Source organism: Nesoenas mayeri (assembly GCF_963082525.1).
Source record: "Nesoenas mayeri genome assembly, chromosome: 8".
NCBI classification, from domain to species: domain Eukaryota; kingdom Metazoa; phylum Chordata; class Aves; order Columbiformes; family Columbidae; genus Nesoenas; species Nesoenas mayeri.
Window position 1 is genome coordinate 14,239,748 of NC_137554.1, and position 22,421 is coordinate 14,262,168.

A 22,421-nucleotide genomic window follows, 5' to 3' on the forward strand; every position below is an offset into this window, starting at 1 on the left:
TATTTTTGTTACAGCCTTACTGCATTAACTAATGTTTGAAGTGCAAAAAAATTCCCCAGGATTTGTGATTTGTTTGTTTCTTTGTCATTTCTTATCCCTCTAAAATGCAGATAGAGTTGTTATCTATGAAAAGTCATCTTCGAGAGGACAGATAGGTATGATGTCTCTGTTGCTAGATAATCTTTCTAAAAGCTTCAGAGAGAGATAAATATGCTAAGAGGGTTGCAACTATCCAGTCATGTCAGCTGGAGGGCAGCTCAGATAGGCATGCAAGTTATTTCCAGGTGATGAAACCCTTTCATAGTATCTGAGGGCTGGAGTAGGGGACATATAACATGTTTCTCAGCCAGAATATATTACTTGAGAGAGCTCAACAGTAGCCTAGGATAGCATTCTCTCAAAAAGATCTGTTCTTCCTGTTCAAGCTTCAGTTGTCGAAAGGTGGGCGGTAGTGTTTTATTAACTGTTTGTTTTTAATGATTTTTTTCCCTGTCACAGCTACTTTGGCTTCCAAATTCGTATAGGAAATGTTCAGTAAGTTAGTTAAGGTTTGATGCAGAAAGGGAGACGGAAAGGAAGGAGGTTAAGTGATCTTTCATTAGGTTACCATTCTCTTTCTGATGCTCTGCTCTCACACAAAGTGTTCTTGGTTAGGACGATCAATTTCCACTAAAATCTCTAGTGAAAAAAATGGATTTGTACACCAGATAAATTTTGCACACTACATAACCTTATGATCAGTCTGAAAGGTCACTTGGAATAACCTGACAAATTCTGTACATCAAAAATTCTGTATTTACTTAGATACATATTCATACTGTGTTGTATCTGTCTTGTGTCCAGCAGAAAGAAAAGTCGTCAAGCAGTGGTAAGACAAGCAGACTTTCCTGAGACACCTACCAATTATTATAAAGCAGTCACCTTTGTGTTAGAAATATGCTGTATAGCTGAAGTTTTCATTAACAAATAAAAGTCATCTGTATCTTGCTTATTGTATGATTCTAAAAACTATTGATAGCTTTCAGTTCTAATAATTGTGTTAGTCAATATTATTCACATGGAGAGATTCAGGCATGTTTATGGTCGATGGTAATTTTAATTACAAAGGCTGCTTTCAACTAGGACAGGCTTAAGTCTAAAATTAATTGCTATTTTGGCCCTAATACTTGATACAGAGAGTACATCACCTCATAGTGGCTTTAGATTGCTTTAGAAAATTGATACATTCACTGTCTTGCTAATAAAATAGCTATAATTTCTTTCCATATTTGCAAGACTTTATTAGTGGTTTAGAAATACAGAGCAAATAACTGATATAAAATGACACTCTTCTGAATTTGGTGTATAACACTTTTTCATAGGAGCTACATGTATCTGAGAATCACATACTTTGTGAGTCTTTGTACTATAGTAGAGAATTACCTAGTCTTATATTGTCTTACTTAACTACAGGATATCAGGATATTTAGTGTTTATCTAAAGCAGCATCCTCAAAAATGCATCACTTGTCAAAATAGTACACGTGAAATCATCCTCTTCAGGCTTTGGAAGAAAAATGCGTACAGTTTGTACTGTTCATGCTCATGTCTGTTAAGCAGGAAGCCCCCACTTAGAAAGTTGTCACTTCCTCTTTTTCTTGAAGTCTGAGGGGTAAAAATGCTACCTACCCTCTAAAGTGTTTGGATATAATTTTGTAGCACAAGGGCTTTTCTTCCTGTAACTGAAATATTAGGAAATGTTTTCAAGGTTGTGTGCTGAATGGTTACATTCAGCATGACATCACTCTCCTTGGAAGGCTTTGTGATGTGAGAGAAACTTGATGAAGTCTCTTAGTGGTAAAAGTATTTGTTTTCGTGAAATTTACCAACATACTTCTCTGCGTGTTTTATTCTATTAAAAAAAAAAAATGCTGTGTGTTGTGGTTTAACCCCAGCCTGCAACTGAGACCACAGTAGCCTCTCACTCATTCCCCCCCCGACCTGGGAGAAAACCAAAAAGGAAGGGAGAAGCTCGTGGACTGAGATAAGAACAGTTTTATAAGGCAACAAAAATAATAATACTATACTACTACAACTAGTAATAATAACATATAAAATAGGTGATACTCAATGTAGTTTTTCAAAAACTCCATCTGCACTCAACAGCCACTCCTGGAAAGCAGAGCACCCTGGTCCCAAACAGCTGATCCCAGCAAGAGAGCAAAAAGGCGAAGAGGCCAAAAGCTAACTGCAAAGCAGCAGAATAGCAAAAGGCCAAATTCTGATGGAACTCCAAATACAGCAGAACGGAACCAAATTCCCAAATAGAACTCAACCAGAACAGAACTACTTAGCTGGAAAAGCTAACTCCAGTTATATACTGAGCATGACACTAATAGTAGGGAATATTTATTTGACAAACCTGGATTTCAGTCTAGATGCTGTCCCATTATTCTGCCTCCCAGCTGCTATTTTGTACCTGTAGCTGGACAATTCAGGAGTCCTTGATACAGCCAAGATATCAGTGAGTTCTTACGTACTTTTCATCCCAACTCCAAAACATAGCCCAGCTACTGAAAGAAAGAAGTTAGCTATTCTCAGGCAGAGCATGGGAAACCTAGTATGTTGTCTCATTATTCTCACAGTAAATCCAAACCAAAAGACTCTGCTAGCTACTAATAAGAAAAGTTTCTAACGTGAAGAAAAATTAACTCAATTTTAGTCAAACCAGCACAACTGTATTGTGAAAGTTCCACAAACCAGCAATTATAGACATCTCTTCAGGCTTGTTCTGGCTCTCTCTATTGAAACTATCTTCCTGCCATTGACATGGTGGTTACATTCCCATTAGAAGATAGGCTTTTTGGTTTGTTTTGTTTCATGGGGAGAGGGACAGCAATAATGAAATTCAGAGGGTTGGTCAAGTAGCATGTGATTTCCTGAGAAGATGTGCTGGTGATACAAAAAATCATAAAATGTTTTGTCTAAAGTTGCTTTCTGTGTAATCTTTGGAGTAGCTAGAATTAATAACAGCTTAATGAGATAAAAAGTTCTCTAATGATCCCTTCCTATTAAAGTATAACATTAATTTCATGCTTGTTTGGGAAGGGGCTTCAGGACAGGCAATTACTAAACAAAATAATCAAGTCTTTATACTCATTGTGCCTTACCCATGCCACACATAGTGAGTATTTTACTAGTAGTAATGATGTTCTTTTCAGAAGACCATTCAAGAATGGACAGTGCCATTATGGTAGGCACTGTAACTGGGAAAGGAGGCAGGTACTGCTCGAGCAGTTACTAGTCAAATAGCCAAAGCCTGGGAGGAATAAAAATCAATTCCAATAAAAGATATTATGTCAGTTAACTTACTGTTAACAGTCTTGCTTAAATTGCATTTTTACTGTATTTGTTAGTATGTTGCAGTACTAACATGGTAAAATCATACATACATACACATGAAGTCCCTCCATACTCAAGAGAAACCATTAAAATCTCTGTCCTCATTTCAGGGTGTTCCATAGATAAGATTCCTGATAATTCAGCAGTAGCTTTATCTAAGTAAATAAATTGTAAAAGTGTTTACTGACTTCACTGATTGCATTGTTTAGGACATTGCATCATTTGCATTGCAACTACACAAAGACTTCTTTTGTTGTTCCCAGTTCTTTTCACAACAAGTAGAATTTTTCTGGAGAAAAACAGAATTGGATTACTCCACTTCCATTACATCAGGTTGTGTTGATTTTAGTGTTTTGCGGGGGGAAGTTACTTTTTTTTTGGGGGGGGAGGTTTGTGGGGTTTTTGGTGGTTGTTTGGTTTTGTTTCTTTTCATTGAAATGCTACATATAACTTGAATCTTAATGCTGAGTGGAAGTATTTTAACATTTCCTTCCATGATGTATTACTAATCCAGTTACCTACTTCTTAATAATTAATCCCAGAGTTGCTCATATTTATTCTTAAACTTAGCTGTGGTCAAAAAAGACCCAGTCTGTTGCGATTGTAATCAAATAAGATCTTGCTTTTCAATTCAATGGCAGCAGAATCAAGCCTTCACTTTTTGTCATTCTCCACTGTTACTGCCTTTTTTAATTCATGGCTCTTGTTTCTTCATGGCTTCAGTTCTTAAAGAAATTTATGGACTGGTGGTCCTGATACCAAGACCTATGGCACACCCCCCTATTAATCTTACCGTGTAATAAGAATCGGCTGTTTATTTCTTCCCTTTGTTTTATGTCTCAACCATTTTTTTATTCTGTTGGGACTTGGCTTCTCACCCATGGTTACCAAGTTTCCTTAAATAGCCTCTTGTGATGAACAAAATGCCATGTCTATAAATCTTTCTGTCTCAATTCATCCACCGTTTCAGTAGATCCATCCTTGAGGAGTTGTACTTGAGCTTTGAGGGCCTGCAGATATTTAACTTCTCTCATGTACAAAATGTGGCCATATTCCAGGGAGCTGTGTATTTGTAGACAGTGGAGCAAAGCGTTGTCCTCTCCTAACCTGACTAAACCTGCTGAGCTTCCACATTCCTTGCTTTCTTCTAACTTCACCTACTTCTAGTCTGGTGCTGTTTTATTCCTTAAAAAAGACTGACTGCTATACAGATGTTGTTTTAAAGGGTACCAGTAAATACACGTGGGCAAAATACTACACCAATTTTTGCTTATATCAGACTGCATGCAGTACAGAATTTCTTTTTCCCCCCTGGAGGAAATTGCTACTTTGTCTCTGCTCTGTGCATCTACAAATCTATGAAGCCAGCTTTTTGTATTTTTGCTTGGGATTTTTCCTTATTTATATTTTGATACATGAACTGTGATTTAATAGCAGAAAGATATCTTCCTTTCTCATGCTGGATTCTTTTTGGTAAACACCCTGTTGCTGATGTGATGCAGATTAATTTTAAATGTCCATCACTAAGTCTAAGTAAAATTAAAAAAAAAAGGTTTATATCACTGTTAAATAATTAAAACCTTTTACCAGTATAAGCAGAGGCACTTTATGCGTATGCTTTCAAATTTCCTGTTGCCATTAATACTTTTAAATCCTACAAGCTTAATTGCCCACTAGATTAACAAGTTATTTGTAGCCAATTTGAAATGAGTAGAGAAGCAAACTCCAGTGTGTTTAACTTGCATCATGTTTCTGTAATGTAAATAAGTGATACCAAACATTGTTAGGGAAAAAAAGAAAGCTGACTTTTATCTCTCGGCCTTCATGTAGCAGATTTTAGTCATCATACCTTTTTTCTTTGCCAGAGCTCCATAGCATAGTTTTGGCAGCACTGAATTGTGATGTTACATGCTGTTGTAACCTACACTGCTGTACTTCCTCATGCTTCCAAATGGGGAGGAGGGAGGTACCAATTCCTAAACCGTCTTCAGTTCTTTTAATGTTTATGCCAAGTACCTCCAGCACAGAGAGTGATACAAAATCCTTGTTACTGGGGGAGAGGTGAGGGAACAGAGAAAGCCATCTTTGTGGCTTGACATCAGTTTCATAACTGGAAGGTCTGTTCCCCAGGCTTAACGCCTGAATAGAAGTGCTTTGCATTCTAATAAATACTATTCTAAGGTTGAATGTGCAGTGTGAGAGGAAGAGCTACAAGAAATGTTGTTTGCTTTGGAAACCTTGAGAAAATACATTTTAAACTTAGGTGATGTGTGGAAAAAAAAGAAGGCATCTGATCAGAAACATTATTTTTCAGTTTTAGTTTGCACTACAGAAAGCTGGGTTGCTACCATCCTTTGAATTCATGAATGCGATTAGTTGGCAGTGGGACACTGCAAGTCTCAGACCTTTCAGTGTCACATGGTATTGCAGGATCTTGTCGTGATTCACAGTTGCACTTACTCTGTGAGTGGTCTGGTGTCGTGGTTTAACCCTAGCCAGCAACTCAGCTCCACTAAGCTGCTCACTCAGTCCTTCCTGGTGGGATGAGGGAGAGGATCGGAAGGGTAAAAGTGAGAAAACTTGTGGGTTGAAATAAAGGCAGTTCAATAGGTACAGCAAAAGTGGCGCATGTGAGCAAGGCAAAACAAGGGTTTCGTTCACCACTTGCAATGGGCAGGCAGGTGCTCAGCCATCTCTAGGAAAGCAGGGCTCTCTAGCAGTTACTTGGGAAGACAAATGCTCTTAACTCCAAACATCTCCCTCTTTCTTCTCCTTCCCCCAAAATAAATACCTCAGACCATATGATGTCACACTCAGTATCCCTCTGGTCACTTGGGATCAGCTGACCCAGCTCTGTCCCCCCCAGCTCCTTGTGCACCCCCAGCCTGCTCACTGGTGGGGCAGTATGAGGAGCAGAAAAGACCTGGGCTCTGTGTAAGCACTGCTCAGAGGTAACTGAAACATCCCTGTGTTATCAGCACTGTTTCCAGCACACATCCAAAACACAGCCCCATACCAGCTACTGTGAAGAAAATTAACTCCCAGCCAAAACCAGCACATCTGGTAGGTGTAAAGGGCACTGCTATGATGCCAAAAATTAGCCATCAACTTGAGTGTCATCTTGAATTAGGATCTTACAATGGTGAGCTGTTGTACATACATTTTCAACTTGTAAGCTACAAGTCACTATATCTTGCAGTTGTATTTATATTTTTTTTTTCTATATCTTTACAGTATTTAAGTGGTTTTTAATTATTGGTCTTATGGTCGACTACACTTTTTTAAAAATTGCTGTCCCTCAACTGTATGTTGATTATACTTAATTGTAAATTATTTACATAACTATTATTTTTAAGTCAAACTTTCAAAGCAGGAATTATTCTGATAATGCCCTACTTAGGTACAGAGTGTGGACTTAATACTTTCTTTCTTTTGATTTTTCTTTTTCATGGAAGTTGTTTGGACAAGGAAGAAATGGTCACGAGTCTCTTATTTATTGTGAAGTATTTCCAAATGTCTAATGTTGTTAATCAATTAATATAATCTCTATCAGATAGAGTAGTTTAAAGAGATGTATTAAAGGGGAAGAAAATAAAATTAGTATTTTAATCAGTCTATTTGCTGTACACACTACATATCCTTATTAGTTATGAAGGTAAAAGTTCTATCAAGGTATGATAAGCACTGGAAGTAACTTCAATTGAGTTAACAAAGGGAATAGAATGAAAATCATTTAAAACTGCTTCACACCAGCAATTCTTTGTGCACTATTAACTGCTAAGATCTAGTCACAAAACATTATTCTGAGGAGAAAAGGTTTAGTGAACCCTAGAAATTGGATTTGATTTATGCCAGAAAATCTGCCTTTTCACTGCTTGAGATTTCTATGGAAGGAAGCCACAGTCTTTTACCAAATGGTTTCTAAGGTAACATCTTATAGCAGAGCATCTGAAACCAATTTGGTTGTTAATGAGAAATAGTTCTCACGGTGGTGGGAAAGTGTGGAGTGAAAGAAAAGGCTTCAAGATTTGGCAGTCTGTCTGTAAAGGCATTTGAATAAATGTGTACTGCTGCTTCGCTTATGAAATTTCTATGTGGATTACACATTCATAATTGCTTTTCAAATGTATAGGTCACTTTCCAGAGTTTTCCTTCCCTATAAATTTAATTGAGAAGTTCTGCATGATAAAAATATTTGTGTACAAAAGCTGAACAATTTAAATAGCTGGCACTTTCCAGTGGAAATTGCTTTACTCCTACAGGAAAAATATTTGCATTTTTTGGGTGATAGTGTGTTTTTGCTGGCAAAAACACATTAGTGAATTGGTGCCATAATGGAGCCATCGCATCCCACTGATGATAGATGCTGCTTACAGACTTTCTGGGCTGCTTGTGGGACACATTCTGAGTAGTTGCTTTTATACATCCTTTTCTAGAGTTCTGACCAGATAAATGGTAGGTCAGTGATCAGAGATGTATGATCATTTTACAGCAGATTACGTGAAAATCATTTACAGTCAGAGCCTCTGTGGGATGGAGGGAATAGAGTGCTTCTGTCAACAATGGCTCATTGCCATTTCTTCCTTCCTCTCAGGAAGAGAGAAAACTGGCAATTCTGGCATCCCTTTCCCTGGATACATAATAAACATGTAATCGCTCTCTCTTACCCTGTTGCATTGTGGCAAGGCTGTATTTCTGCACTCTGCTCCTTGGTGCCTGTGCAGAGTTGCCCGAGTAGAATTGCAGAGTTTAAAATCATGCTTGCCTGCTTCTCTTCCTCATGTTACTGAATTCTATGAGCTTATTCTAACTGAGTAACATAGGAGAAAAACAGTCCCAGAGTGACCCCCTTGCACTAAGCAATGGATCATATTTAGAAAAAAAATAATATTTAGAGGGGAAAAAAAAAAATTACTAAAGTACAACATGCATATGAAGTAATATCCATAATTCAGATAGTTTTTACAGAAGTAAGAGAGAAACTTCATGGTGATCTCTAGACTTTATATAGGCCAGGTCTATTAACAGTGGTTTTTTTAGCATAGTGATATTATTATTTAGGAACATTTAGGCAACATTTTATGTTTTATCATCAAATTTGCTTATAAGTGAATTCAAACTCTTTGACACCAAAAACTTTAATGTATTCATTAGATGCATTATGTGGCTGTAATGTTGAAATAATAGAAGTAAAACTAATAGAACACGGTATTTTGAGCCTCTTATGGCATGCAATACCATATATACACAATGAGTATGTAAACATTAATAAAAGGATGTTTGAGCTTTTGTTTTTGAGAGTTCTTTACTTGAGTGATTACTTTTGAGAGTTCTTTACTTGAGCGATTACTTGGATATAAAATCAGCAAAGGAATGGGCACTTCTGTAGGTGTTTTGTTCGTCAGCTGTTTTAATTTAGTACTTGAGTACTCATGTCAGAAGAGCATTAATTTCTGATATGATCTCTAAGTATCCTGGCTGCAGTTTCTTAAACAGGAACTCTTCTAATCTAACTGATTCCATAGATTTCAAGTAGCCAAAGTTCTTCATGTCAAAGAATATTTTTATATATTCAGATAAATAATACTTTCACATTTCACAAAGATCAGAAAGGCACACTCCTCCACAAAGGGAGGGAGAAAGCAGGGAGAGAAAGTAGGTCTCGATTCTCTTTTGAAAAACTGCTGGTGCTTTGGATCTCTGTAGTTCTGCAGCTTCCGTGAAGGAGAACAGAAAGTTTAATGAGGCTGAGGGTCAGCTGAGATAGTGCATAAGGGGGGGTAGTGTTTTGGTTTGTTAGTTGTTTTGTATTTTTCTGGGAGAAGATTGAGGGGGGGATGTTGTTGATTTTGTCAGTTGGGGGGAGGGGGAGGTACGTAGCTGATTGGTGTGGGGATTTTGGGTTTTTGGGGTGTTTGGTTAGTTGTGTTTTGTTTGGTGTGTGGGTGTTGGATATTTTTTTTTGTTCTTTCCTGTAGCAACCACATTGTGAACAGGATTCTGCCTTCCTAATAATCTTTGGAATGTTTTATAGATTGCCAGAGCATGTTTCTCATCCCAGTTTTGATAGAAGTGTTCTTTAGGATATCAAGAAAGTGATGAGTAATCGTGACAAAAACAACAACGTATCTAATTAAGCCTAGTTTTCAATAGATTTGTGTCCTTTGACCTGTCCATGTTTCCAGTGCAGTATCCTTGTCTCTCCCAGCCACTGCTTTTCACAAAATCTGTAGGAATGTAATTATCTCAGACATCTTCAGATCTGTCCAACTTGGGTTCGTTCAGTCAGAGAGAACAGTGCTATTTCCCTAGGAAAACAAGTTAAAATACTAGCTAAAAAATAGAGAGCTTTTCCCAACTTATTTGTATTTGATGTCATTTATTAAAAGCAATTCCTATTTTTTTATCAGATAATTCATATTAAGGCATGTTTTTAGAAACAGTAAGGGGACAGAACAGGTGCTAGTTCATATTAATTTTAAATGTGAGATTGGATTTTGTTTTTAAATATACAGGTACAGTGTGAATTACATCTTTCCGAACAAAGCAATCCCAAACATGTGAGAATATTAATGTGTTCAAATAATGTTAAGTCTGGATTTAAAACATAACAAACTAGAAATATAAGTCATTCCACCTTCTTTTGTGAACTTTCTGCATCTATGAATTGTAAACATATTTAATCACATGAGTAAAGACAAGAAAACTGTGGTTTCTAAAGTCTATAAGCTGTTATGTTAGTAGCATAATTAACTTAGAAACCTGTTGTTCATTATTAAGTTGGCTTGCAGAGTGGCAATATTAAATAAATAAGTTTTCTTTTTAATTACTATCTAGTGCATCAGGACTGTTGTAGTTCATTTTTAGGCACTGAAATTGAGATAATTCCCTCCAGACTGATCTTGATCTCTTTATTTCCCATGAAACAAGTGTGCATGCCATATCTGAATGGGGAACAATAACAAAATTATTCTGAATTTTCCTTCTTTCCCACTCTCTCCCTTTTACTTAAAAGGGTTAAATTAAAAAAAAAAAAAACTTGGTTGTCCTAAATGTTCTTACTGAAACCCATTATGCATGAAAAGAGTCTGAGTCCATTTGCAAGACCTCTAAATGAACTCCATTCATTCTGTGCTTAGAAATGTCCATTCAGCCAGAAACAGACACAATAGTTACAACATCATTTATTTGGCACCAATACCAGCTTATTAAAAGTGAAGGGATTTTTATTAAAAAGTGTAGTAATTTTTCCGTGGTGGTTATATAATTCTTTAATAAAATTCCTTTAGGATCTGAATAATGTACTAATTGCATATATATTCTTTACCCATAGTTGCAATGTACTAGGATTGCATTTATCTAAAATTCTAAAGCATGCATTAAAATTTTGAAATAGCTGTTTTGAAAGTGTAAAGTGATCTAGCTCTACTTACTTTGATGTAAAACAAGTTATAGGGACATTTATTTCTAGATAACTCAGAAATTAAGTCAATTATTATTCATAATTAATGACTATGGAGGAAAAAAAGTTCTAAAGTTTTGTATTTTAAACCATTAAAACCTTATTTACGTTTGGAAGGTAAAATACTTATGATATGCATGTCAAAATTGTAGGAATATAGTAGTATAATTCTGTCATTTTAAAATCCATAAAGATAAGTCAAGAATTCAAGACTCCACATTTTGTAGGTCACAGACATGAAGTGGGGATTGTCCCGTTGTGATCAGGAGAGTGTACTGATCCGCAGTTGTATGTGTGTCACATCAGACCATAAGAGATCTTATTTTAGATGACGTGGAGTGCTGAACTAGATTACAGAGTTATCATTGGCTTTCCTTCCAAAATGAGGAGTGAACAAAAATGATCAGCATTCAGGAGAGCCTGGCTTGCCTTACACGCAAGTAGGACTTTTGTAATTTCTCTTTGTTCTTGCACGTGTTGGTAGGACGTGTGTGAGCAAGTCACAGGCTGCCGTGGGCGTTCTCTCTCCAGTTCAGGCTGGGAGGTTCTAAGGATGAGCCTGAGGCAACTGTGTGTATGTTTTCATTTGCTTCCTTTCTCTGGCAACCTGGGTGGCCATAGACACATGTTAAATTCATAACATGCAGCTAGTGTTTGATGTAGAAATAAACCTTATGTTTGGAGGGAAAGAGGAGCAGCAGATACAAATTTCACTTCATATTCTTTTTCTTTAACCTGGAGTCCTTTATGTAGACTCAGCAGTGGCTGAAGACCCTGTTGCTGTCGATTGTCATAACTGTATGGGGCCCTCCTGAAGTCAGTGACGCAGCCATCTGCTGTTGTTGATAGCGCTAAGGCCTTGAAGTACTAAGCACCATTTCAGAAGGTGGCTTTGGGAGCTGACTGGGACTGACTGAGCATTTCCTCCAACAAACTGTAGAAAATACTGTTTGTGGGAAGTGTGTGAGTGAGGGTGAATGGGTGAGGGGCTCATGGCAGGAAAAACAACTAACAGGAAAGGGTAAGTAGAAACATCATCCTTCTTGCTCTCAACCAGTTCTTTATCTGACGGTCCTCCTGCTGGTTGCTTTTCCTGCTGAGTCTCCTCCTCCTTCCGTCCCCCTGACATGCAAAATACACATCCAGTGAATACCTACACAATGCGAGTTACAGTACTTTGTTACTGAAACCCCTGTACGCCCATTCTGTAGCTCTTGTGTAGGATTCCATTGTTTTGGTTACTGCTGAGCTTGACATTATGGGAATTGCACCTGCGGTATGGCCTGGTCTGGAGTTGTACAATACAGTAATAACTTGAAGCTACCAGGAGTTCAGCAGAGTAAAGGTTTCAAAATATGCTTTCTGCAAAGTAAATAGCTTTTGAAGTTATATTATATTTCTTATTGGTAATATTTTTGTCTGTAAATGCTGTGCTCCTATATGAAAATGAAGTGCCATATACTCATTTTCCATAAAATACATGTTTTCTCTTTGATGGTCTTCAGCCTGACTTCTGAAATCACTTCTTTACAGTTAAATGCTGATGATATTTGATTTTGGTGGAGTTATTTCTAATCAGTGTCAGCATTCTAGCACTTCATGGTTTTTCCCAGCCTAGAAAAAAGAAGCTTCTGTGTCAACATACAAAAAAAGGAGAACAAAAATTAAAAATAATAAAATACGTCCCTCACAATTCATGGCTGACAATTAATTCACTTCTGATTTTGTTTATTTAGGTACTTCCCATCAAGGTGGCTATTCCCATGATGCTGTGGTCCATGCATTACAAAAATGTGGCATTCGTCATATTGACACAGCAAAAAGATATGGCTGTGAATCCCTCCTCCAAAAGGCCATTAAAGAGAGTAATGTGAAGCGAGAAGACCTCTGGATAACTACCAAACTATGGCATAGTGATTATGGCTATGAAAACACCAAAAAAGCCTGCTTGGAGTCATGTGAACGACTTGGCGTCGAATATCTTGGTATGAATCTTTATATATAGCTCATTTATTGTGCATTCCGTGTGAGTATTTGCAAAGATTAATGAATTCCTGAAAAAAAGATGTAGAACAGATAGATCACAGAAACCAAATACTGCCTTTATTTATACATTTGCAGATTTCTCGTTCTGTTTGTTCTCTAGGAAGTTCACATGATATAACTGAGAGCACAGAATTTTTCTTCATTGTGAATGTTTTAAAACAGATCAAGGTAGAGTTCCTTGTTAAGTTGATTTGAGGAACTATCACATGAGTTGTATGTATTTTACTAAAAACACATGAAACAAGGCTTCATAAACCTTGGAATAATTCATTGGTAACAGAGTGACAAAAATGCCTAATTTCTTCTTTGGTCCTTTCTAAAACTCATTTTGTAGGTCTAGTAACTCTTTAAAATCCTGAATAATTGCCTTTGGTTTGGTCTGTCTGATGCAATATATCTTGTGGAAAATGTTAGAAGTAGCTACGAAACTTTAGAAGACAAAATTTAACTAACACTGAATTAGACTTACGCACTTTCAAACTTGCTCTGATCATAAACTTCTGGTAGTAAAAGATGTGATATTGTTACACCTTTATTAGACAGGCAAAGAGCTGCAATAACAATGCCAATTAATTATTTGCAACAGGTCATAGGAGAGGAGGTACCTGATAAAAATAAACATGGTATTTTTAAAATGCTTTTGCTTCTTCTGCCCTAGCTGGAACAATGAAAATAAAGAGAATGTGGAGGAAGATGCATTTAAAATAATTATCTAAAGTAATGACACTAGTGGTGATAGTGTTTACGTTGATAAGCAATAGTTGACTTAACTGTCAGACATTATCTGTCAGTGTCCTGACAAACCTCAATTTGCTTCTCTTTCCTCACTCTGTCCCCCTGTTACCAATGAATAATGAGGCAGTGAACAGATTTTGTGAAGTACAGATTTCACAGAACTAATGGTGTATAATATTAATGGCAGCTGTGTGATGTATTCACTGGCTTTTTTAGCTTAGGTACTTTGTAAGATGAAGGCAAAAAAACCCCAAACCGGTATCTGTTAAAGACTGAGATATTTGTATGCACATCTTTGGCTCCATTCTTTCTGGAAATGTGTCCCTTAACATCCTGCCCAGGTACAGAATAATCCAAAATGAATGAAAATCTCTTTGTCTGTCCCATGCAAATATAGGTCACTGCAAGTAGACTTTCATAAGCAAAGTTTCAAACCCTGACTTTCTTCTCTAAATTAAGAAATAACATGTTTTCTCCTCTCTGCTTTTTGTGCTTCCTGTAACACTGGTGCTGAATGTTGATGAGAGGAAAACTTGGCTCACTTCCAGGAAAACATTTTCAGTGATTCTTTTTAGTATTGTACTTTGGTTTTATTTTCTCAGGTAGTATACTGATAAAGTAGGTGCTCACACAGTTTACATATTCACTCAGTTTCATGTTGCTGCTAAGCAGAAATACATGAAACAAGGGAAAAAATACCTGCAAGCCAGAAGTGCACAAATACTGTCACTATGCAGGTGAATCCTTGGATTGGCATAAACCGAAAGAACTTCAGTTTGTCAGATATATTCAGCTCTGAGGCTACTTTTGCTCATATTAGTAAGACAAATGAAGGACTATTACAACTGTCTGTGCAATTTGCTTCCAGACTAGATTTTTCCCTTTTATGTTTTTTAATACACTTACCCATCTTCCCTCCTTCCTCACCTTTTTTCCACTGATGTGGAGATGTCCAAAAAATGTATACAGCTCTTCCTGAACCATCACTTGGTCTGACATAGTGACCTAAATCAGTGCTGGCTTCCGCTTGCTTTAGCTTGATGATCTGTAAGTTGTGATGGCTTAGGAGATACTTCACATGCAATTCCCTGACCTGTCTGTGAGGATGATGAGTGCCGCAAGAAGGATGGGATGGCAAGTGGAGTAATGGTTTTGGCTGCTTGAGCTTAGTCTCTGTTGAATTAGCTCTGCAGACCATTTTTGTTAAACACAGTAGGATCTGCACTCGTGTGAAAGAGTTAAAGGTGAGTTCTATATTTAGTGCTATATATGCTGGTGAAGTAGGCCTGTAGAAGAGGTACAATACGTGGTCTGTTTCATGGGGCTCAGAGAAAGCATCATGCTTTAGGGAGTCCTGGACCTCCTGTCTGAAAATACTCAGCTGGAAGGTTCTATTGGAAGGATTTTCAAGTAAAAAGTGGCAATATCTTGAAATATGAACTTTTCAAATGTTTCAAAAATGCATAGAGTAAGAACTTTTTGTTGGAAATTGAAGCTTATCACAAGTCTAGCAAAAGTAACTGCAATGCAGAAATTCGGGAATATGGTTATAAGCTTGTAGAACTAAGCTTAGATATCCTAGCTCTGTTTTCCTTCATATCTGCATTTTGTGTCCCTTTTCTGCTGGCCAGCCTATACCATAGAGACGACATGAAACCCATGAGGAGAAAAGATCTGGTAATAACAGGCCAATTTGTGTCCAAGCTTATTTAGAAAAGTAAATTCTTCAGTTACAAGCATGTGTTAAAGCTGGCAGTTTTTCTGTGAAATAGGAATGTGAAATAAAGTTACATGAAATGTACCTGAATCAGAATTTCCTGGTTTCATTATATGACATTAAACAAATATGTGGGTTCACAGCATTTCCATAAAGATATGTGGTTCATATAGAAAAACTGAAAAATCCTAAATAATCTCTCTGTGAAGTTAGACCTTTATGTTGGAAGGAACTTAGCCATTCAGAAGACTGCAAAAAGAAAAAGCTGTAGGAGCCCTGGCAGCAAAATGTGCAGCTGAGCTCTTTGTTCTAAGGAGGGTCCTGTTAATTTTCTTGAGGATCCTTATGGGTTATACAGTCTGTCCACGCAGACTGAATAGGAGACTTGGGAAGTAATCTAACAGGAATTGATAAATCTGTGCATTAGCAGTATATAGATGGCAGCTGTTGAAACAAACTGTTGAAAGCAGTTGCAGCTTTTTGAGAGAAAAAATGTTCCATGTAAAATACTATTATGAAGCCTTTTCGATAAACACTTTTTGGGCAACTGGTATTAAGATAGCAGTGTTCCAGAATTTTTATTCAGTAGATTATATATCCATGAGAAGCTGGAAATTTGTATTATTTGTGGGCAGTGGTTGTAACAGATATTCTGCTGCTTGCATTTTCTAAATGTGGTCCTGAACCAGCAGTCACAGAAAACCAATATGAAATGGCAGCAAATCTTGCAGGTTTGGCAGTAGCAGAATACATTCCTTTGGATTTGGATCAAACCTCCAAAGTAAGTTCTTCTCAAATGTGATTTGTGGGTTACTGAAGTCATGAACAATTTTATTTTCCTTTTGACTGCTTTCAGTCTGTCACATTCAGGGAAATCTAACCTATCACAAATTCCCACCTGGAGCTGGACAAATGTTCTATCAGCATATTCAGTGTCACAAATGAATCACATGAATTATGATAATACACCCAGTTCAGACTGCGTGTTAATTCAGAACACTTTGGAGGTTGCTTCACATTGATCCTCACTCCAACAGAGTAAAAAACATTTTAAAAAAGAGATTAAGCGGGAGAGAAAAATACATCATGTACATACTAAGTGTAGTGGCAGTTGAGAAAAGCAGGGAAAATACAATCCTTCATTAAGATAACTATGCAAATCACTGAAAAATATACTTTTGCTTTCAGGTTTGATATGGACGAGGGCTTGTTCTTCAAAGCTATATTTGCTTTAGTGAATTTTGACCTTTTTTTTTTTTAAATATTGTATTAGGAATTTGAATAGAATTGCTAACTTTTATTCCCATGACAACATGCTGTTGGCTTTTAAATGTGTAAAATGTCCCTGTACTTTAAAGCTAAGACAACTGTGGTGATTGTAGGTGCTGCAACCACTGAGAAGTAATAAGCAACTCTATTTTAAATGTCTGTGGGAACACAGTTCATGTGTTAATGTTAGTTTTCCTGTAGCACTGCATTTTGACATTTGAATTTCAGGCCTCACTGCTGTACCACTGCAGCTTGATGGTCTGTAAAGGTTGCCTTAAAAAGCTGGTAAATACCAAGTTCGATTGTGAATGTTTGGGATTTTCTTTCCTCCTTTGTCAAATGCATCCTGATACTGTGAATCCTTGGGGTTTTTTTCTTCTAAGATTATTTAAAACAAAAATATGGTTGTAAGACATATCAAAGTAGTGATTAATCTGTCCCATGCTACAAGGCACAACCCCATTCTTCTCAACAGATACAAATGTGCCCTGTTTGTAAATCCTCCAGTGGTAAAATTGCATGTCACTTGATTGCTAGAACCATAAGCTATTTTGATAAATAATTTAAAACTAATTTCTTGCCTCCAAAATGAAAACGAGTGTGTGTGTTCTTGTAACCCACAGGAGGGGAAATATTTCAAGCAAGAGATTGTATGGGCGTAAGTGTGAATGTGTTCACAAAGAGGAAATCATAGACCTTGGTTTGTGAGGTGCTTGTTGTCTTTATTGGCCTACAAGTATTGTGGCAACAAGTTTTCTAACAGATGTAGTAGAAGTGAGCAGGCTCTAACTTAAAATGAGCTGTGCTTATTTTATCTAAATAGAGTGGCATCTCCATTGCTCATTGTGTCGTATATTACATTCATCTTGAGTTACTGGAACGACCTTGACCAACATAGAATGAGAAACCAGAATGTTTTTGTACAAGAAAAGATATTTACAATGTGTTAGCCAAACTGCCAGAGCGTGTGAAAGATTAAGTAGACGAATCGTAAGATAACTTTGAGCACGTGGACAGCTGCCATAAGCCAATTAAACCAGAAAGTTAAAACGCGTGTACAACAGATACTAACTATAAATGTAAGTGCCTTGCCAAAATAAAGGGTCTCTTGTTTTATCTGCACTGAGAGTCCATGCCTTCAGTCCCTCAGCTCATTGCAGGGTACATTGGATTCCCTCTGCTTCTTGCTGTGCCGGGGTGGTTTGTGCATGACTGGCAGAAGAACCGTTCTGCTGCTTGCCTCTGATATATGGTACCTTTGCCACACAGCTTCCACGAGCACTTCTTGCAGTCAGGAGGACTGCACTTTGTGATCCACTAGATGCTTTCTAGCCCTAAATGCGTATATTTCTGACTCTGAAGTAATTTTTATTTCAACAAAAATCTGTAATTAAAATAAACATAATAGGATGATATGGACATCACATACCTGATAATATCACCTTTCTAAAATAAAGGACCAACAGGCAATCATGTTTGCATTGAAGAAGTTTCAGACACTAATACAGGGAAGGGTGATGTTCTGCTTTTGTAAATATCCAAGGCCAGAGATCTTTTAGTCATCAAATCTGTTAGAAGTCATTCTTCTAAGAGCGCTTCGATTTCTTGGGCTGAGTACAAAGCGTCTTTGTGTGTGGAAATCCATGACGTAGCTATTCCTGTGAACATTTGCAAACTGTGATATCTGACTGAATATTTAGGCTTTTGGTAAAGTAGCTTTTGGTAAAATTCTGCTGAAGTTACTGATTATTTTTTGTTGATGCCATAGGACCTGTTTCTGCATAGTTAAACAGCTCTTCTCACTTAAGTGTCACAGGAACTGGTATTTAATCCAATACTATGTATTGGTGTTTATTCTTAATAAATATAACTTTTTTTCAGAGCGATTAGATAAATATTATTCAGAGATCAGTGACAAGACTGCTTTTTTAAATACTTATTTCAAAATTGGGAGTGGATTTTATGTATATAAGGCCAAAGAATGAGCAACTTTCTCTTTAAATGTGACATAAATCCAAATGCTGCAAATCATTATATATGAGTGATATTTGCTTGTCTGAGCAATTATGTTTAAAAGTCTAATGGGTTATTGGTATCAGAAAGTGCAAATTTAGATGATGATTTTTGTGATACACCCAAAATAATTTTTTTCCTCAGTACATCTGTTACATATCTTACTGTACAAAATTCTGTACTGTTCTAATTAGATTCTTAGTCCAAGCAAAATACTCTCTTTAACAGTGTTGCAGTGCTGCACGCAAATGGGAACTGGTGTATTCTAGTAAATTTCACATTACCTTTTCCTCTTAAATTGAGGTTGAATTTGTATTTATGGAGTTGGAAAGCTAATATACTAGCACTGTGCTATAGTAATCATTAGTGCAGTTCTTAAATGTAAATAAATATAAATTAAAAAATTCTGGCAAAGATCTGTGTTTTCACAAAGAGGAGCTATAAATGAATGGTGTGATGCATTCAAAGAACAAAAAATGCTGCTCATTGCAAAGTTTTTTGGTTTTAACTCTATATTTGAATGGCCAAAAAAGGAGCATTATAAAGCACAGAGACAATAATGCACATCTCAGTCATGTATTTATTTCCTTTTCCTGTTTTGTGTCTGACTAAGGTATGCGGCAAAGACCCACACCTCTTTGACTGGGATGCCTGCAGTTACCTGTTTAATCTGCGGTTAGAATTTAAGTAGAAGTGTAGTGGTTTTCGAAGTACCTCCTAAGTTTCTCCTTTAGAATGTCTAGCAGTGTCTACAAACTTATAAAGGAGTTATAGATCCTATCATTTTTGAAAGTTAGGTAATCTGATTTGGAACTCTGAGTCCAATACATGTAAATTTCTCATTTTTAACTTCTGTTGGAAATGCTTCCTTTTGCAGTAGAAGGGTAGTCTTTTCTTGCACGGAGACAACACCAAAAATGCTGTCCTGAGATAGCCAGTTTCAATAGCTCCTTGCGTCATTTCATCAGCAGTAAATGTTAATTGTGTTTGAAATTGTGCAAACATTCCATAAAACTTAATGAAGCATCATTTTGTTCCCTTAAAATAATAATCTTTTAAAAATCACAAATGCTGCCACAAAATTTTAGAAAAAAAAACCTACGTGAAATAATGTGGTGTAATTTCCAACAGAAATTCATAAATGGAAGTATTCTTTGGAAAGGTAAAAAACCCAGACCCACTGCAGAAGTTGTATAAAATATCTATAGAACCACTAGACATATTTATCTTCCATAAACTCTAAGACTTGTAGCACTTGAGCAGTAGTCCAGCCTTCATTCCAGTGACCTTGATTTTGATGGAGCTTGGTGTATGTTGAGAGTTTATTAGGTGCATATGTCCCCATGAAATTCTGGTTACGGTGACCTAAACCTGTGGCACATATGCAACTTCTGCTACCTTTAGTTGTCAATGAAATGTTGTAGACTTTATTTACTAAAACTAAATGGATGTGTACTGTAAAGGTCACAGAGTAGTAATTGTAGCTGTTTCAATGATAATATGTTAGGGGCCATTATGGAGGGAAAATGCTGTTTCACGTGGTTTGATACATAGATATATTTTGGGGACACTTTAATGAGTAATCTGGTTCTGCTTCTTTTGTAGATCTTTATTTAATACACTGGCCTGACGCACATGTTCCTGGTAAAAGCAATCGAGAGGTCCGTGCTGAAACCTGGGGAGCGATGGAGGAGCTCTATGAGAAAGGTGATATAATCATGAAAACCTATATTGGCAGGAAGATTTATAGTGCATTATGGGATTTGGGGAATTCATAGGCAGAGATGTTCAAAAACTTAATTTGAACTGGATGCTCATATTTCAGTGGGATTTGTGTGTGTGGGTTATGTGAATCTCTTTGGAAACTGCAGCATTAGCATTTTGGTAAGTTAAATAAGAGAGCTTTGTGTTGCTTGCAAAGAATATGTTGCCAAATTCTTCCTGGGAGAAGTGTGCATACTTTCTTGAGGAAATCTACAAATTACGTTGAAATGTATATGCCATTATAGAACATCTTTGTAGTAACCTCCTCTGTTCTAAGTATACATCATGCTAAGTTTTACTTCCTTTAGATTATTTTTAATTGTGTGATGCCATTTTCTAATTTTTGAATTTTATATTTTAAAGTACCACAATATACTGTGGTACTTTCTAGATCCATTTGTGTTTTAGAAAAGGTCAACAAAACGGACTGGCTAGATGAGGAACAAACACTCAACTGCAGAATCTTTGGTACTAACTGTCAAAAAATAATTCAAAGAAGGGAGCTATTCTCTCAAGCTCTGGTAACTGTCAGTTTGATTTTCGGTGCACCGCGAAGTATTATTAGGAATAGTGTTACAAGAAACCATCCTGTCATGCAGTTCTTGGGCAATGTGAACCACTGTATTTATTTTTCCTGCAATTGCATTTCTTCAACAGTTTGGTCAGTTTGCCTGTTGCTACCTTCAGTCTTTTTCTGAATATAAGCATTCTATAGACTCATTATTTATTTAGCTGAGTGTAAGTTTTCCAGCTCTGGTTGTCTAAATTACTTGAGTTAGATCATCTGCAGGGGAAGGAAAAATTATTAGTCTGGTTGAATGAAGTGCCTTAGAACATTAACCTCCCCAGTTTTGCTTTAGGAGATACAGACTCTGGATGTCCTGACCATAACTGTGTGTTACTGAAATGACATGCAAATGTTAACCACTCTGGACACAGAAATGCAATGATATCCGAGGAAAATGTTAAATAATTTGTTTGCATGGTTAACCACTAGACTTTCTACTGAAGATTAAACACTTGCTGCATATCTTTACTGCATGCATTTGACTTTCTATGTGTTATGTGAGCAACATGTTAGCCTTGGAATGAACTGAATATAGGATTTAGTCAAAATCCTTACTCAAGGTGGTGGAGGGGGGAAATCTTCATTTATGGAGGGAAAAAATTATAAGTTCTAGACTAAACAGGTGAGTTCTTTGTCTTCTCTGAACTTGACATTGGTTGAGGTAGATACTGACTTCTGTTTGCAATCCTTTTTTTTAAGAGATGTTTATTCTGGAAAAAAAACCAGTAGAAATTAAAAGCTTCCCATTTAAGGACTGACCATTTAAATGAGTGGTATGCTTCAGCAGTCAATTCACAAAGGAAATACTGAAATTATTCAACTTGCTAGTGGTTTTAGCAATTAGCTGTGTCCACACTGAAGAGTATCTGAAAGTACAGGGACAATAAACACTGTTCTCTGTAGGGAAAAAAAAAAAAAAGGTTTGTGTTATGGGACTGATAATGCACATCTGTCTGTAAGAGACTTATGAGATGGTTACAAGATCCTAGTATTGACCTAAGTCTTTGGTCTGGCTGAAGTTAACAAGATTTTCTTTATTCACGTCTCTGTATTCACAGTTCGTTTGAGTGCAAAAATTCTCATTCTTTCAACTTCAACGAAAATCCAAGTTAATATTTATTCTGCAAAATCCCACTTACCTGGGGCAAGCAACATTTTAAAATAATGTGAATTATTAATAGTATTTTTAACTGTTATTACTGATTACCCTAAGAGGAGGGTGAATAAACTGTTAGGACCCAAGACTAAAACTCTTGAAAGCAGATTTTTTAAAGATTATGTTAAGTTTTAGATTGGTCACAAGTTGGTGCAAGAAAAATCCCAACTGCCTCTACACTCAGAGCTTTGAGAGATTTTTTTTTTTTGGTCACATCTACAAAGAGAGTTTCAACCAGCACTTAGCAGCTGAGACATGGATGAGGCTGCAGCAGCACAACTTGCAGGGCTTCTGGCCTGAAATATCTTCTC

The 22,421-nt window shown here is 36.7% G+C and overlaps 1 protein-coding gene across 3 annotated transcripts in view; it reads left to right on the forward strand.

Annotated features, from left to right (window-relative positions):
• LOC308042980 (putative oxidoreductase ZK1290.5) overlaps positions 1 to 22,421 on the forward strand; it is a 49,212-nt gene that overhangs the window by 2,806 nt on the left and 23,985 nt on the right. For all 3 annotated transcript variants that reach the window (XM_080348778.1, XM_080348780.1, XM_080348779.1), the window contains exons 2-3: positions 12,579 to 12,827; positions 20,228 to 20,329. In XM_080348778.1, the coding sequence (XP_080204904.1) occupies positions 12,579 to 12,827; positions 20,228 to 20,329 (351 nt within the window). The remainder of the gene's footprint in view (positions 1 to 12,578; positions 12,828 to 20,227; positions 20,330 to 22,421) is intronic.